The sequence below is a fragment of the Tamandua tetradactyla genome, chromosome 4, assembly GCF_023851605.1.
Source record: "Tamandua tetradactyla isolate mTamTet1 chromosome 4, mTamTet1.pri, whole genome shotgun sequence".
NCBI lineage: Eukaryota > Metazoa > Chordata > Mammalia > Pilosa > Myrmecophagidae > Tamandua > Tamandua tetradactyla.
In genome coordinates, this window is record NC_135330.1 from 80934036 (window position 1) to 80952493 (window position 18458).

Below are 18458 nucleotides of genomic sequence, written 5' to 3' on the forward strand. Positions count from 1 at the left end.
GCTCGGGGGAGGACGCACAATGGAGAAAGCTTGGGAACTGGAGCGCGGGAGGATTTAAGAACGGGAGAAGTCCTGCGGTAGGAGACGGGAGTGGAGGCACCGGGGTAGGGCCACACCCGATGCTGCCCCACGAGACGGACACAGATCGCCCCCGTCTTCGGCAGGTCCCTGTCGCTTCAGCCCCGCACAAACCGAACCAGAATAAAAATAAAACCACCAAAGGCTCTTACACGACCGTACACTCCGCGGGTGGGGCGAGAAACAAACCGACACAACAGGGCCCGGCCGGCAGGAGCGCGCGGAAGGAGGGGGAGGCGGCGGCGGCCCCAAGGCCCCAGCGAGGGCGTGAACCGAGAGGCCCCTCGGCCGGCGCCCGCCCACCCAGCGGCGGCCGCCAAGTGCCTCTGGGCGCCGCGTGCCGCGCCCGCAGCTCCGCGCGCAGCCGGCTGGGGCCGCGGGTACAGGCGGAGGCGCGGCGGCGGCGGCGAGCGCGCGGACCCAGCCGGGACGGGCGCGCCGGGACGCGGGGCCCGGGGGGCGGGAGCGCCGCCGCCGCTGAGCCCCGAGCGCGTGGCTGCGGCTGTGGCGGGGGGCGCCGCACACCTGAGGCGGGGCGCGGCGGGAGCAGGCGGCGCGCTGAGGCCGCGGCCCCGGGCAGCGCCAGGCAGAGATTTGAGGCGCCGGTTCGCCGTCAGCCACGGCCGGGAGAGCCTAGCGGGGCCCGGACACCGCCCCTCCGCGCCCCTTCCCCGCCTCCCAGCCCTCGGCGCCCGCCCGCACCCGGCGCCCTCCCTCGCTCCTGCCGGCGTCCGCCGCCACCGCCGCCGCGGGAAGCGGCTCCCCCTCGTCTTCCTCCGCGTCCTCGTGCCCCGTTCCCCGGCCGCTGGCTGCAGCGCCCCGCGGCCTGCGGGAGCCGCTCGCCCCGGCCCGGCCCCGGCCTTGCGCTCGCGTCTGCGCCCTCCTCCTCCGGCCCCCAGGGCCCGCAGCTCGGCGGACGGTGAGACCCGGTCCGACCCCTCCGCCCGCCCAAGATGTCGGCCCGGACGCCATTGCCGACGGTGAACGAGCGGGACACGGAGAACGTGAGTAACCGAGGCCGCCCCCGGCTGCTGCCCGGCCGACACCCCCGCCCCGCGCCGCAGCCTCGGCTGGGGCCGCCCCCGCCCGCGAACGGTTCTCCGCCGCGAGCCCGGCGCCCCCCTGCCCGCCGCTCAGCCCCACTCCTCATTCAACCCCATTTCCCTCCTTCCCTCCAGGCCCGGGGGGCTGCCCGCGCGCCCCCTTTGCGGAGGCCGGCCTCCCGGAGGGGTGTGCGTGATGGGCGGGCGGAGAGGCGGCGCCCGGGACGGCTGCATTTCCACCTCGGCGTCTGGGTCCCAACCCGAGTGTGTGCTGGGCGCTGACGGACGGGTCGGCGGGCCTCCTCTTCCACCCTTCTCTGCACCTTTCAGCCCCTTGCACACGCGCGCGCGCACACACACGCACCCCTTTCCCCCGCAGTGCCCCATGACTGTGCTTTTTGGAACATGGTGTCCACACTTTGGGTTGTGGGCAACCGGGGGCGAATGTCGGGAATGTCAGAAGGGAATGGAAGTAGATGTGTGTGCCAGAGTGTGTGTGTGTGTGTGTGTGTGTGTGTGAGTGCGTGTGTGGGTGTGGGTGTAAGAGTTCTCTCTGCTTGGTCCTCTTTAGGGGTGATGAGTAGAAAAATTTCAAGAAGAGCTTCTGTGGCCCTGGGTTACAGCAGATGTTTAACGCTGTGTGAAGCCAGTGTCTCTCTGTTAACTTCCTCAAGTCACGGTCAGAATTCAGGGCAGGTTTTACTTTAAATGTCTGGGAGCATCACAAGTTGCGTTTCTTTTGAGAAGGATTTTCTGTGTCAATCAAAGAGCCCTCGGGGTTGGTTTTTATTTTAATCAAGATGCCATCGTCGTCCCTGGTGTTTAAACTCTTGAAAACCAAAAGAGCAGTATCAGTTGTTCTTTCTGCTTTTTGGAAAGTACGAGTGTGTGTGAGTGTGTGTGTGAGATAGAGAGACAGAGAGACAGGGATCCTTTGTGGGAAAGGTGGTGATTTTTGTTGTTGTTTTAGATAGAAACTAAAACAAAACCCCTGTGACATGTAAATAGAACCTTTGCTTATTTTCTGTTAGGTTTTAAGGGGTTGGAGGGTGCTGAGCTCAGCCGGCTGTCCAGTTGTCTGCTTGTCTAGTTAACTCACCTGCCCTCTAGCTCTTGGTGTACCAGTGCCTTCATAGGTTGGTGAAATTAAATAATCAAGTGCTTTGGCGTTCTTAAACAAAATGAGAGATACGGGCGCCCTTTGAAGGGTTGGAGGAAAGTGTAAGCGTTATTTAATCTTGGAGAGTAGGAAAACAAAAACTTACTATAATTGTGTGAAGGGAGAAGAAATTCTAGTCAGAGGCCATTGTTAGAGGATGTAGTAAGATGTTTCAGAGCCTGCTTTTGTCCTTTCTAGTGTCGTGCATTTAAAATGATATAGTATAAGGCTGCTGTTACAACTTGTGATTTAAATTGCATCCCAACTATAGTTTTTAACGATACAATTGAAGAACAGTTTGGATTGGGAGATTGCAAATCAGAGAAAAAGATAAAAAATATTCATTAAAGTTGATTTTAAAGCCAAGTTCAGAATCTTTCCAGAGAAACTGTAAAATAATTCCTGCCATTCAGATGTGTGAATGAAAAGCAAGGCAAGTGATGACCTGTGTTTTTATTAGCAAAATACTGTGTGTTCACCTAGGATGGGTAGAAAAATACAACATTTTTCTTTTCCTTTGAAGTTTTGAGTAGTTTAGCTTGTTTCCATACTCACATTATATGAATAAGGAACTTCATTAGACACAAGATTAAAAGTATAGAAATACAAAAAAAACAAACAAACAGAAAAGGGCCTGCCACGGTGGCTCAGCAGGCAGAATTCTTGCCTGCCATGCTGAGACCCGGCTTCGAGTCCTGGTGCCTGCCCATGCAAAAAACAAAATGAAAGTGTAGATATATTCATCAAGGAAGAGTATAAAATGCAACATTGCATGCAGACAAAAAAGTGAATTTTTTAGCTAAGCTAAAATAGCGTAAATTTGATTGTACCTTCTGGAAATGATTTTTACCATGAAACTCCTTTGCTTTGTTTCTGAACATGTAATTTCAAAGTCACTTTTATGGTCTTTTCTCTTGCATTGTGCATAAATATATCTCCATTTAGCTTACTTTACCCACATCCTAATTTTTTCCAAATTGCTGTGGAAAATGGCCATTTTACCATAGCTGTTTAACGTTAAGTATGCACTCAACCGAAGCTGGAAGGGATACAGAAAAAGTATTAACATAAGACCTTTGCCCTCCAGGAGTTTACAGAAAATAAATTTTGTGTCAAATAAATAATAAACTGTAGAAGACACGACGTAGGAAACAGTATGTAATAGGGCTAAATTGGCTTATAAGTGCTATCGGTATTTATCAGAGGAATGACTAAAGATGGCTATAAAATTACCATTTGTTACTCTCTCTGGTTGGTAGTAAATGTCATCATCCAGGCTCACTTACTTACCTTTTTATGTTTTATGACCACTAAAGGCTTGTATGACCTTTGGAACATCAAAGACAATAACTAGAATAATTTTATTGACTTTAGAAATTAAATCAACAAATATGGTCATTTAAAAAACCTTCATAGGTATTTTATTGTCATTTGCAGTTAATATAAAAATTTATATTTTATTTAGATTTAGATTCTGCATCCTTGGAAATATATAGCATCTACCTTTCCCAATGTCATTAATACATATTGAGGATAAATGGAGAAATTCAGGAGAGGAATGCCACAGCACTGATCTCTTATATACTACTGCTAGTATAAAGTAGAGTGAAAAAGAATTGCTTTTCCTTGAGAACATTCCACACTTGCTTTTTCAGGAGTATGTTCTTAGATGAAGGAGTTCTGGCTGCATTGTTAATAGGCCTCAAATGGTTCACTATGACAGAACTACCAGTGATTAACTTTTAAGGGAATAAATGCTCATCGCGAAGTAAAACAGACCTGTTGCAGATAATAGAAATGATTTAGGCAAAATGCATTTGATTTTAGATTGTAAAGAGTAAGTCTCAGAAAAGAATGAATATTTGAAAGATTTTTTTTCTTTCTGTTAGATTATACTTGGGTAGTTACAGCATGTATATAGATAATATATTCCCGTTACTCTTATGTGCCTTTCAAAGAAAAAAAAAGAGTTGTGTTTTGTGTTTTGGAGAAACTGATGACACTAATTTTTATGGATAAAAAATGTGCTGACGAGCATTCTGTGATGAAATATTGGTCAGTATGATGAGAATTGATTTGGCTTGTATGTTTAAACATTGAATTTGGTTAAATTTATCTTAATATCTATCAAAAGGACTCTTTTTTTTTTTTTTTTTACATGGGCAGGCACCGGGAATCGAACCCGGGTCCTCTGGCATGACAGGCAAGCATTCTTGCCTGCTGAGCCACCGTGGCCCGCCCTATCAAAAGGACTCTTGGTGGTGATTCTTTTGATAGGTCTTGAACTCATTCTGGTGAGTGTAAGAAGTACTTGCTGTAACTGAGGTGGCCGTCAGTCGTTTGCCCTATGAGGTCATTAGTGATAATGTGAAAAAAACAGGAAGGAAGCGTGCCTTTGTACTACCCTTGGGTTGGTTCAGTGCCCGTGCAGCCCTCTTATGCTGAGCACCTTTTACACGAAGCCTCATTGCTGGCTGATTGTGTCTCCTCCCGAGACTGAATCCTGAGGGCTGGTCCTTCTTTCATTCTGTATCACCAATCAATGTCTTGTAGTGGTATATAAGAGATCAGTACTGTAGTATTCCCCTTTTGAAGTTTTTCATTTATCCTCGGAATATTTTAGTGACATTGGGAAGAGTCGCTCTTACAATTTGTAAGCTAAGCCACTGAACTCTTCAGAAAGAAAGTTAAGTAACCTGCCCAAGGATGTAATGAAACGGACATCTTCCACTGTTGCTTTACTCATGCTGTTGCTTCTTGGAGGCAGTTTTTTGTTTTGTTTAGGTTGTCGAGATTTTAAAAGAGCATATGAAATGATGCACTTCGTTAGAGGGAGAAATGGGTTTGTCGTGCACATCTCGTCTGCATCTTTGCTGTTTTCTCTGGAATGTCCTGTTCTTTTCCCCTTATCCCCAACTTACAAATCCTTTAATGCTTAGCTCATGTTTATAAAACTTCTGATGATTGATGCCAACATTGCCGTCTGCTGTAGCTGGACACCTACAGTTTATATTGGTGGTCCCCAAAGCAGGTCTGCTGGGCAATCCATCACCTCTGGCCTGTGTGCTGTTAGTTAGTCGTCGTCTTTTAGGCTCAGATTGTTTATATTTAGCCATACAACTAATATTTTTTTAACCATTTTTCCTTGCATCTCAGTTTCCTTTGGGGGCCATTTTCCCTTTTTCTGATGAACGTATTTAAAATTCTTTTGGTGAAGGGTTGTCAGAAACTTTTTTTCGAAAATTTGGAAATGTATTTTGTCCTTTTTTTTAAACTTTTAAAATTGTTTAATATAACATATATACAAAGCAAAGAAAGAAAAAAGTGGTAGTTTTCAAAGCACTCTTCAATGCGTAGTTACAGGGCAGATCCTATTTTGCCCTTATTCTTGAAGGATAGCTTTACTCATCGTATAGTTTAGGATGCTGGCTATCCTTTCACTGCTCAGAAAGTAATATTCTACTGTCTGCTGACTTTCATTGTTTCTCTTCAGAAGTCAGCTGTCAGTTGGTAGGTGATCTTTTCTGTCTCTTCAAGGTTGTCTCTTTTTCTTTGGTGTCTCCAGTTCCATTATAATGTATTAGGTGTATTTTTTTATCCTACTTGCTTCCTATGTCTGTGAATTCATACTTTCAATCAGTTCTGGAAACTTAACTGTATTCTTTACATATGACATTACTTCAGGCCTCTCTCCTGTTTCTCTTTGGGACACAAATTAAATTATGTTAGACTTTAACATTCGTTCCCCCCTCCCCCCCCCCCAGGATTCATTGTTTCTCTGTACTGCAAGCTGCATAATTTGTTTAGGTCTGTCTTCTGTGGATTCATATCTTTCATCAGTTCTGGAAGGCTATTAACCATTTTGCCTTTGAGTATCGCCTTACCTCTTTTCTAGCTAGTGTTTCTTTCTGATATTCTGATTAGATATGTTAGATTTTCTCATTACATCTTCCATATGTCTTAACCTCTCATTTTTTTCTATTTCATTGTTTTTCTGTACTCCAATCTATACTCTCTCCATTCTGCAATCTGTAGTACAACATGTACAATTTAATAATCCAGATTTATTTATTTACGTATTCTCAAACACAGTGTGTTATGGATCACCTGGGAAGATTGCTTCAAAGGCACACTCCCTATTTCTGGATCTTCCCACCCCATATCCCTGCTCAGTTTCACTAGTTTCAGGTCCCAGGATCTGTTTCCACAACCCCTGAGATAATTCTGATGCAGGTATCCTCTGACTGGGGTAGAAAAATACTGTTTTGTTTGATGAAGATAATTACATTGAATGCATCTCATCTTTAGATGAAAATAGAAAGGATTATAGGTTGATGGTTATATTTTAGGATGTGGGATGAGAAAAAATGATGAATCTTTCCTTTCAGTGGATGATGATAGCAGTAAAAAATACCAGGAATTGTCTTACCTGTAGATAATAAGGAACCAATGTGTGTTATCTGATAGTTTAAGGAGGGGGTAACAAAAAGAAATTCCATGTTCTTCCACTTCCTTCCCCCAGCTTTTTATGGTTAACTGTGTTGGGAGGGGAGTGGCCACAAGAAGGTTCACCATATGGTGCCTTTGATTACAGGCTGACTCTTTCTTCCAACAAAGTATTATTTAATACTGTGTACCACCATGTTCGTTAACTTCAGGTGGTAAACAAATATAAGCTGAGAAACAGTCCAAAGTTTAGGTGAATTACCTGTAAAGGATAGAGTAACAAGTTTATTTTAAATCATTAGAGAATGGCTGCTTTTCCTTGGAATCAGTGGTCGTGCTTTCACAATTTGAAATGAGGGTTTGCTCTTATTTTCTTTCTAGTCCCTTCATCTCAGTTGAGGATGATAGGCCTACCAGGGCAGATGAAACCTGTTCTCTGCTCTGGAGGGACTCAGTGCCTGAGAAGGAATATAGACAGATGAGCGTAGTAGAAAGTGACAGCATCTTGTCCTCTGAGTGATCCGAGCACAGAATAATAAAGGAGCGGGAGGCAGGTGGGCGTGCTCAAGAAAGGTTCCTAGCCTTTGAACCAAGACTTCAGAGATGAATGCCTCCTTTGGCGGGTAGCTCTGGGGACAGTTGAGTCTTTGGGAAGAGGAGGATATTGGGCTGAAGGAGTCTTCTGCAGAGGCCCTGAGTGTGGAGCTGAGCAGGACCCCATGGTAGGGGACAGCGTTTAGGGAGAAACATGGGCAGGAGAGTAGGCCAGGCTTTCCTTGCACACCTTACCAAGAATTGGTCCTGGAGGTCGTGGTAGCCTCTGTAGCAGTTGAGGAGAGGGCAGCATGATTAGATTTGCATTCTGTGTATTTTTATTGAGAGTCTTTCACACCATGCAGCCCATCCAAAGCGTAGAATCAGTGGCTCACAATATCATCACTGATCATTTTTAGAACATTTGCATCACCCCAGATAAAAAAAAAATAAAAAGAAGGCAAACCACATATCCTGTACCCCTCCCTCTTATTGACCACTAGTATTGTGATCTACCTGATACTTTTTTTATCCCTTATCCCCCCCCCATTATTTATTTATTTTTCGTCCTTATCTGTTTGTTTATCTGTCCATACCCTGGGTAAAGGGAGCATCAGCCACAAGGTTTTCCCAATCACACAGTCACATTGTAAAAGCTATATCGTTATACAGTCATCTTCCGGAAACAAGGCTACTGTTTTAGGTACTTCCTAACACAGCTCTACAGTTTTAGGTACTTCCCTCCAGCCACTCCAATACACCATAAACTAAAAAAGGATATCTGTATAATGCATAAGAATAATCTCCAGGATAACCTTTCGACTCTGAAATCTCTCAGCTGCTGAAACTTTTATCCCATTTCTCTCTTCCCCCTTTTGGTCAAGAAGGCTTTCTCAGTCCCATGATGCTGGGTCCTGATGAATCCCGGGAGTCAGGTCCCATGTTTCCAGGGACATTTACACCCCTGGGATTCATGTCCCACATAGCAGAGAGGGCAGTGTGTTCACCTGCTGAGTAGGCTTACAGAAGGAAGCCGTATCTGAGCAGCAAAAGAGGTTTTCTGGGGGTAACTCTTCGGCATAAGTGTCAGTAGGCTTAACTTCACCTTTGCAGGAATAAACTTCATACGGCGAGCCCCAAGATCGAGAGGTTAGCCTATTGAAGTTATCCCCACAGGAAATGGTGTCCCCTGCGAGTAATATCAGGAATTCCCCAGATGGGGAAGTTTAATATTTCCTCTTTTCTCCCTTGTCTCCCAAGGGGGCTTTGCAAATACTTTATTCTCTGCCCAAATTTTTCGGGGATATATTGGGGCATCACACTAATCTGTTCAAACCAACAAAATTTCATGCCCTATTCAAGATTCCATTGTAACTATGGTGTTTAAGTAAATGGACCATACAAGTTAAATTAGGTAATGTGCTGCCCAAAATATAAATTTTATACCAAATGAACGTCTCTCCCTTTGGTCTTGTGCAGAGGTTGAAGTTTGAAAATATGGGCCATATCATCTTTACCGTGTATTCTGATTTACAGTAGTCCTATCCATATCAGCTTCATTCATATCTCTAGTTGAAGTCTGATCACTTTTTCAACTTTTTATCAGTTGTGGTATAGGTTAATGCTGGGTTTCATAACTTCAGAGCTTTAACTCTGAGTCTCAGGTATCACGCAAACATAACCCAGAGTTACAGGGAACTGCCGGGTTACGCACAGATAGGTCCGCATCTCAGAATCTAGAAATGGCAGTTACAACTCTGGAATAGATGTCACTGCTCTAAAGAGCTTACAAGCTAGGAACCTTTACAGTAGGCCCCAACCTGAGAACCCATGTTTTTAACTTCAGTTTTCCGAGTTTGTATATTATAGTTAGTTCGTATGAGTGAGGCATGATAATATTTGTCTTTTTGCTTTTGACGCTTCATCCAACATATCGTCCCCAAGGTCCATTCATGTAGTTGTACGGCTCACGAGTTTATTCCTCCTTGTAGCTGCTCACTAGTCTGTTGTGTTTACACCACAGCTCTGCCATTCCACTCCTGAGTCGATGTTCCCTTAGGCTGCCTCCATCCATTGCAGGTCAGGAACACTGCTACTGTAAACACCAGTGTGCAAATGTCCATTCCTGTCCCTGTTCTCAGGTGCTCCAGGTATACACTGAGCAGTGGGGCTGCAGGGTCATACGGCCTCCCCACCCCAGCCTCCTGTGGACCCCCACACTGCCCTCCATAGGGCTGCACCTCGCAGCTTCCCTACCACGGTCATTGGGTGCATCTCTTTCTCCACATTTTCGCCAGCACTTGTGTCTCTGTTCAGTTTTTGTTTGTTTTTGGCATGGGCAGACTTTGGGAATCCAACCTGGGTCTCTAGCATGGATCTGTTCAGTTTTAAACAGCTTTATTCACACATCATACAATCCAACCTAAGTAGGTAATCAGTGGTTCTCAGTATAATAAAAGTCATGCCTTTGCCAGCACAATCTGTATGAGGACACATGAAAGAGCTGTTAATATAGTAGTTATAAAAACTTTTTTTTTGGTCTGTTGGGAGAAAGAGTTTGTAAAGGGGGAGATGTCATTGCTAGTTAGTAAAGAGTTCATAATGAGAAGATTTCATAATGAAATCCCATACTTACAAGACTGTAATTGCTGTGAGGTTAAAGAAACCTATAAAACCCAAAAATCACTTACTGGAGTAGAAATTAGAGCTTCTCTAGATATGGGGAAAAATAGGATGATATAAAGGGGCCAGGAGAAGGATTTAGCCAATGCTGGGATTGGTAATTCATTTCTTTTAATGATATTCTGTCTTTGTGATTTAATTACTGGCGAGTAGTTGTTTTTGGGGAGAAGATGTTTACTGCTGCTTTTTTCTGATTTACATTTATATTTCTATCATTACATCTTAAATTCAGCTGTTTTAAGAAGAGTGTTAATGCTATTTAAAGAAAGTCTCCAACCTGTTCCAGCTAATGAAAAGAGCTCAGAGAGAAATCAGAAAGCTGTGGTGCTAATGAGTGACTGGCTCGTTTTCCCAGGGTAGGTCGCGTAGCCTTCCTTCCTCATAGCACTTACCCATTTTGGTACTTACCTGTAACCTGCCTTGCATACTTTTCTGTACAGAAATCAATGTAGCAATAGTATCTGGCACATTGGCTTTCAGAAGATTGTGGAACTGCTTGGAGTGCTAGATTAAAAACGGAATATGGCAGTTAATTGCCTTCTTCCTGTTAAAGTACTTTAGCTCAGTTCAGGGAACCAGTGATTACTTCAGTGATAGCTTAGTAAATACACACAGTGAAGATTCGTTCATTCTGTGAAAATGTGCACGTGCTTTAAGGATCTGAGTGGTGCTGTGTAGATGCAGTAATGTAGTGCTATAAATTCTCTTCATTTCTTTGTTTTTTAGAATAGTCAGGCACCGGGAAACAAACCCAGGGGTCCAGCGTGGCAGGCGAGAATTCTGCCACAGAGCCATTGTCGTACCGCCCCGGTCATTTCTTTTTTAAGTTCTGGCCTATGAATTTATAAGTGTTGTGGAGAGCAATTCCCCTCACCCCCTCTCATCTTTGCGTTTGTAAGTTTTAAAGTCATCTGTTATTTCATTATATTAAAAAAAATTACTCAGAAAGCATATTGACATTTATGTTGATATTAATAGGTTATATTTGGGAATAATTACTGGGTTTTGTTAGATTTACAAAGTTTAACTGAACTGAATGTCTTGCAATAAAGCTTTGACTGTTAAAGTATTGAATTAAATCAAATGTAATGATTTAAAGAACAGACATCCCTTGTAATGTAAGGTTTTATACTTGTGGGAGTGAAAGAGTGATGAAGTATCTAAAAAAATTAATAACTGTATTTTTAGATATAATTTAGTCAGATGTTATCTTTTATCCCCTGGGGTCTCAGCTGCTTTAGCTCCTAATGTCATCTGGCAAGCAAGAGTGAAAGCTTTCCCAGAGGATTTGTTTTGAGGTGGAAGGGAGAGTATCTTAGGGAAAAGTGCCTGAAGAATTGAAATATAGGCTCAACCACTCCCTGTCCCTCTCATGTATGTTAACTCCCACGTCTAGTTTGTGTGGTGGGAAAGGAATTGCTCTCTGCTCTAATTGCGCTCTGGACCAACAGTTCTCAAACTTACTAGACTCAGTACTTCTGTTTAGAAGACATATTTTCTAACTTTTCTCTTTATAATTGAGAAAATAAATCTAAAGTAATTAAACCCACACAATTAAAATTGACATGGTATCAACCTTCTGAATAAAGGAGATGAAAAAGGAAAGCAATTTTATGGAAAAGATAAATATTTCAATATGTGAATTACTGAGCATGACACATCGGAACTTGCAATGACTTAGGTGGTTGCACGTATATATATATAGGATCACAGATTTGCACAGCAGCCGCCAGTGCAGATTTGCAGTATATGGTACTGGCAACTCCTGTACCGCCAGCATTGTTAACACCAGTGACGGATTTTCTGAAATGATGAACAACTCTTCATAAAGTCCCACACTCTAAACAAAGAAGTTTTCCCTCGAGTTATGTGGCATAGGCATCCAAGCAAAATTCCTCATATAGTAAAAGAGTAAAATAATGGTTTGTGTTTATTTTATATATAAAATTGAGTTAAAATGTAGGGTCAGATATTTATGAACATACTTTTCTACATAAATATTCTGTGGACTATATGAAAGTTATGTGGGACACGGGACAATTCTTTATCATTAGGACTGTTTAGTGTGTTTTAGGCCACCTGGCTGCCCAGGTCCCTACTCACTAAATGCTAGGAGTTCCCTCAGTCTTTGGATCAACCCCAGAAACACCCTACAGAAAACTGCCCTCTGTGGGGTGATACCACCCCACCCCTACTGAGAAAAACTGAAAGAAGCAAATGAAATATGAAATTATGTTATTTCATATTTGAAATGAAATTGTCAATTTTAATTGTTGGGCCGCTCAAGGCTGCTGCCTGAAGTATTAGCTAGTTCAGTCAGACCTAATGCTTAAAGCCTAATGCTAGTTTATAAATTTATAATATATCATGTTTCCATAAAATAAAAATATTTTTACATTAAAAAAAGCATTGTTGAGGTGGTGCAGTTTGAAAGGAGCTCCCACATGAACTGTATTTAGTGACATGGAAAAATCTCACAATATTGAAACAGGATAAAAATGGTGTTTAAGTATACCCCATCATATCTAGAGGCAGGATAGCTTGGTGAAGAGTACATACTTTGAAGCCAGGTCCCATGGGTCCAAATACCAGCTCTGCCTTTGCTTAGCACTCTCACTTTAGGAAACCACTTAATTTCGTTGTCGCTCAGGTTCTTTATCCACCGAAGTAGGGTAAGCATAGTGCCTGCTTTATAGGACTATTGTGAGGTTTAAATGCTCTAACACATATTGCCCTTAGAACAGTGCCTGACAGTGAAAGCTATGTACGTGTTAGCTGCTGCCATTATTATTATGTTTTTATTATTTATTATATTTAGATAAAGGTTGGAAGAAGTAAGTTTGCCAGTTCTAAGGGCTTATTTCAACATTTCTGGATTATGCGTGAATTTGAGTCTTAAAAATTTCTGTATTTTAAGTCAAGGGTTTATTTCCTTTTTATACCAAGAAAAAATACTAAATTTACAATGTCAAGTATGGATTTCTGGTTTAATGGAATGCTTTTAGTTAGTGTAAAAAGGCAAAGTGGAAGGCTGAATTATCTGTAAGTAGCTTGGAGAAAGGGAGTCCAAGCAGATAACAGAGGAGAATAGTTGTTTAATGACATCCGTTTACTCGGTGGGATCGGACACGCCTGACTTATTGTATAATGTTTAAGAGCACAAACTTTGTAGACAAGATGTCCCTGGGGTTTAATTCAAGCTTGGCCATTTACAAGGTGTGTAACATTGGACGTTTCCTTATCTGCGAAATGAGGATAATACCTGGTTGGGTGGTTGCCAAGTTTAAATTAGTAGTTATGTGCATCAAACTTTGCAGCAGTAGGGTCCGTTTGATACCATTAATGAATGAACCAAAGAAACAAGGACTCAAAACTAAGTTGATGAAAAAATTTGAAGTTGCTGACTAGAATACATTCTTCCTTCAACCCTGCAATGATGAAACAGCTAAATTCATGCTCTTTGGATGTTTTTTTTTCTCATGTTTACCATTTTCTTCATGTTAATACATTCTTTTTTCAGACTGTAAAACTATACTTGATCACTGCTTTAAACATAGCTAATGAAATCTCTCTTTGATGACTACAGTGCTTTTCCTGAATCCAGATGTAAAGGCAAGTCTAAAGTCAGGCATTTACCGATGGAGTTTATTTTGATAATGTCAGTTTTATTGATGGGATATAATGTTCTTCTACTGTTGCCTTGCCGAATCATAATACTTATATTTTTGCCATTTAGAAATTACAGATAATGGTTTGATGAGCAAGGTTTTGTTGGTGGAATTATAAAAAATTCCAGCTCTGTGTTTGTCCTTTCTCTTTAAAGAAGGACATTTCTCTTCATCTTTCTGAAAATGCTTGATTGGTACTTCTTTCCATTCAGAGGAATTAATTTCACCTTAGTCAAGTTTACCTAATAGTAAGTTAAACTAAGAAAACAGTCCTGTGTTCGACTTGTTTTAAAAGTAAGGAAATAGCAGTTTTACCAATAATATTGTATCAGCGTTTGAACAGGATGCAGGATCCTTATGTGGAATAAGGCTTTTAATACAGGGCTTACGTTTACACGGTTGTGGGAACTGGTTACACACTCCGGTTATAGGTTGCTGCTTCCGATTCTGGTGTTAGGAGGCTGAAGGCAGCAGGGTCAGTAGTCAGGAAGGAAAGGTGGATGAGGGGAGAGCAAGGACACTCTGGAACCTATGAGGATCAACTGGGACGTGTGTTTGTCTTTCACTGAGTCCAGTCTCTTAAGATGTGGGTGCCTGCAGGATAAGCTGCTGCCCTTCCTCGTAGAGTTGCTTACAGAACTGATGCAGAATTCAAAGCAAATGAAGCAGCTGCTCCAGGGGTGCTGAAGGAGCCTGGCCGCTGCCCCATGCCCACGAGATAGATACGCCAGCGCGTCTGCTGTCACTGTGAGCTGCACAGTGTTTGCCCTGCACGGACCTTCAGAGCATAGAAGTGTTTCGTTTCTGCATCTAACTCTTGTACAAATTTCTCTTACGGCTAATGCTAACACAGGAGAATAGAGGGAAGCAAAACACAGTTCCAGATTAGCTAACTTAACATACAAGAGGCATTTCAGTCCGTTCCTTGTCAACTTGGCCGTCCCTCTTAAGTGTGGAATGCAGCTGTGCTTCTCTTAACCATGTTTAACTTCCAAATAGAAGTTATACTTCCAAATAGAAGAACTTTCCCAATAGCAAAGTTATACTTTTGCCTAACATAATTCGACTATCCTAGTTATACCAAAAGCATGCTAATTCTCTTCTCAAGAGAAGTTATGAAGTACCTTCATCCACTTTTGAATGATGTTCATTTCTTTCCTAAGTCACACCCCCTGTTTTATACCCTACAGCTTGACTATTAACATCAAAAGTTAGGTTATGTTAGCTCTGTAATATTGGATGGTAGGGAAGTAGGGAAGGATAATAGAAAGAAAATAATTGGTTAATATATAGACAAATATATTCAAACCAACATAAGAAAGAAATACATATAACTGTCAGAGTTCTTGTTTCTACAATTCGTCACATGCTCAGAGATGGTAGTTATAGTTAACTTCTTCCACTACTATTTCCATAGTCCCTTTGTGCTTCAACAGATACTTGAGCTAATGGTAGTTTCTTGCCTGGTGTGGTAACCCAAACCCTCATTCCTGAAGGAGCTGGGTCGTTGGAAGTCTTGCCTGTATTAGGTTTTTGTAATTTTCCATTGACTTATGTCCAGACATGGGAGTAATATGAAGTGCCCCAGGGGATTTCCTGCATTTTAGACATATTCCTTCTTTCAGCCGTTGTGTAGTAACAAAGTAGTTTCCCCTGATAATCATGACCAGTCACCCCAGTTAGTGTACTAACCCCCTTCTTTGTTTGGCTAATCCCCCCTCTCTGCTTGTTGATTCACTGCCATGAAGAGCCGACAGTGGTCAGGTGGCAGTCTCACCTTCCTGGTTAATGGACCGTTGTTGTGTTACCTGGTGGACACTTCCCTTCCGTGAGGCACTAGGACTTCCAGACCAGGAGAATCTAAAATTGTGGGGATTAGGAACAAAAATTTCATTAATGGATCCCTAATAGTGAGAGGAGCCACTTCCATTTCTAGTTCTTAATTTCTGGACCTGTGAATCTTGGTTATGGAGGAAATAGTACTGTATACTAGTCGTTGGTTTAGAGCACATATTGCATCCTGGAAGGTGCTGCCCCAGCCCTGCATCGTATTATCACCCAATTTGGTATCATAACTGAATCTTTTTTTTTCTTCCTATCTATCCATATAGTTTCATTTTTTCAAATAACTTGTTAAAAATAAATGTTATCTTTTAGAACAGTTTCAGACTTACAGAAAAATTAAGGAAGTACAAAGAATTCTCCTGTACTGCACCTAGGTCTCCCTGTTATTAACATGGTAAGTTAGTATGATACATTTGTTACAGTTAGTGGGCCAGTATTGATTTATTTTTTTGTTTTTATTTTTTTATTGAAAAATAATTGTATACACAAAAGACATTAAATTTCAAATTTATTAAACAGTCGTGTCGTATCATATTTAACAATCGATTAATACGTTTAATCGTATTAAACAATCCACAATTTTACATTTTTATTTCTAGCTGCTCCAAGACACCGGAGACTTAAGGAAATATTAATATAATGATTCAGCTGTCCTACTCATTTGTTTAACCCTACCTTCTCTGTGTAACTTCACCATCCCTTTGATCTTTCTCCCGGTCTTTAGGGTTGTTTGGGCTATGCCCGCTCTATCTTTTTCATGTTGGAAGGGCCTGTCAATAACATGGGAAGGGGAATAGAGCTAGTTGATGTTCTTGAGAGGCTGGCCCTGCTGAGTTTTAGGATTTATCTGGCCTAGGAACCCACCTGAAGATTATAGAAGTTTCTGGAAAGTAATCATAGTGCATGGAACCTTTATAAAATCTCAGATAGAGCCCTAGGTGTTCTTTAGGATTGGCAGGAATGGTTTTAGTGGGGAGCAAACTATGATAGGTAGCAATGTCTAGCTGAAGCTTATGTAAGAGTAGCCTTCATAGTAGGCTCTCCACTCTATTTAAACTCTCTCAGCCACTGATGCCTTATCTGTTACACTTCTTTTCCCCTTTTTACTCAGGATAGGATTGTTGATCCCACAGTGCCAGGGCCAGGGTCAACCTAAGAGTTATATCTCATGTGTAACTGAATCTTAAAAAGACCATTGGACTATTTTATCAAGTCACCTGCTTTGGAGTTTTGGAGAACATTGTGAGGTCAGTGAATTTTCCAGGCAAATCCATATGTGGTGAGATTGCCCCTTGTGTGATGGAAGTTTCCCAAATAATCAACCTGCCACCAGGTTAACTGGCTGTCCTGGGGGTCCCACTAAGCCCCCCCAAAATGGTGTAATTTTGAGCACTTGACATTGTTCTGTGCAGTTGGCAAATTAGCCTTGTGAGTATTAGTGCATGTTGCTTGACCCATGTATGACCTTCATGCCTGCCAGTCTAACTCCTTTGTTCATGAATCCGTCAGGCTGGGTCGGGGTGGCTGGGGAAAGAGGCTGATTAATATCCACGGCATGAGTCATCCTGGTTCACAAGGCACACAGCATGCTGTGCCCATTCAGCACATCCATCCACGGAACTTCTCCAGTGTCATTAGTTTTTAAATCATGTTCCTTTATCTAGGTCCTTGATTATTCAGCCATTACTTGGCACTAGTCTGAATTGCTGTAGAATCGTGCATCACATCTTTCTTTTTCTAGGCAGAATGAACAGCCAGGTCTGCTGTTCAAAGTTCTGCTACTGGGAAATTGTCTCTTTGCCATCATTATGGAGCACCCAAGAGTGGTCCATAGAGCTGCAGCTGTCCATTTTTAGGCGATTCCAGCATATTGTGTGGAACCAGTGTAAACTAAGCTTGAATGTTTTCTTCATCTGTAAACTGGTCAAAGGGAGTTCCCCATCAGGCCATAGGTATGAATTTAGACAGAAGAGGCAGTGAAGCAAGAATATGGGCCTGGGGTATTCAGCCACTTGCTTGTGCAATGAACGTTTGCCTTCACAACCTGCTCAAGCCTTATCTGGTATATATCACTTCTGTTTGGTGGTGGAATTTTGCTGCACATGCCCAGGCTATGGCTTGATGAATCAGACAACACCCATGTCATAATGAGAAGCTTAGATTGAATGGTGACTTGATGGCTTATGATCAAATGTTCCATTTCTACTAGAGCCCAGCAGCAAGCCAGAAGCTGTTTCTCCAGGTGAGAATAGTTATCTGCAGAGGATGACGTAGTTTTGCTCCAAAAATCCTGAAGGTTTGCAATGTGATTTACTTACAGGGACCTGCTAAAGGTTCAATATAGGATTTCTATCTGCCTCGGATACTTCAAGCACCAGTGAGTCTTCTGGATTCAGGGGGCAGAGCAGCTTGCATGGTGGCCTAAACCTGTTCTACAGCCCACTAGTTATTGCCCCTCCTCAAAAGTGGCAGCCTTTTGTATTACCTGTAATTGTAATGTGGTACATGGTGCCTTCAAAATCCACGTGCATAGTGCCCTTTCTTAGGGGTATGAGGGCATAGATGCAACAATTTGTTCCTCACCTTGGAAGGAATCTCATTATGCCCCAGACAACTGGGGCCTAGGAATTTCGCTACGGTAGCTGTGGAGCAAGTTGCTACATGGTGTGTCATGGGAACACAGATTCAGGCACAAAGAAACTTTCAACACATAACTGCTTTATTGCTTACGCAGCACAAAGGATCCAGAAGAGCAGGAGAAGAGATCCCATTATGGCCGGTCTCTCAGGGAGGCCAGCTGCTTGGGTCGAGGTTAGTGGATCCCACTTTTCTGTTGGAGACAAGAAACCCTGTACTGTTTGAGTGTGGAGTATTTATCCACCCCAGAGAGAGGGTTCCTTGTCCCTGAGAATCCTTGCCCTGATAAGTATCTGGGGCTGCTTGTTCCTGCTCTCTGGACTTAAGGTCTCTCTGGCTTTTTCATTAGACCTAACATCTCCCCCT

The 18458-nt window shown here is 42.7% G+C and overlaps 1 protein-coding gene across 11 annotated transcripts in view; it reads left to right on the forward strand.

Annotated features, from left to right (window-relative positions):
* The first annotated feature begins 646 nt into the window (after window positions 1-646).
* MARK1 (microtubule affinity regulating kinase 1) overlaps window positions 647-18458 on the forward strand; it is a 178941-nt gene continuing 161129 nt past the window's right edge. For all 11 annotated transcript variants that reach the window (XM_077157893.1, XM_077157890.1, XM_077157892.1 and 8 more), the window contains exon 1: window positions 647-1082. In XM_077157893.1, the coding sequence (XP_077014008.1) occupies window positions 1032-1082 (51 nt within the window). In that variant the 5' untranslated portion in view covers window positions 647-1031. The remainder of the gene's footprint in view (window positions 1083-18458) is intronic.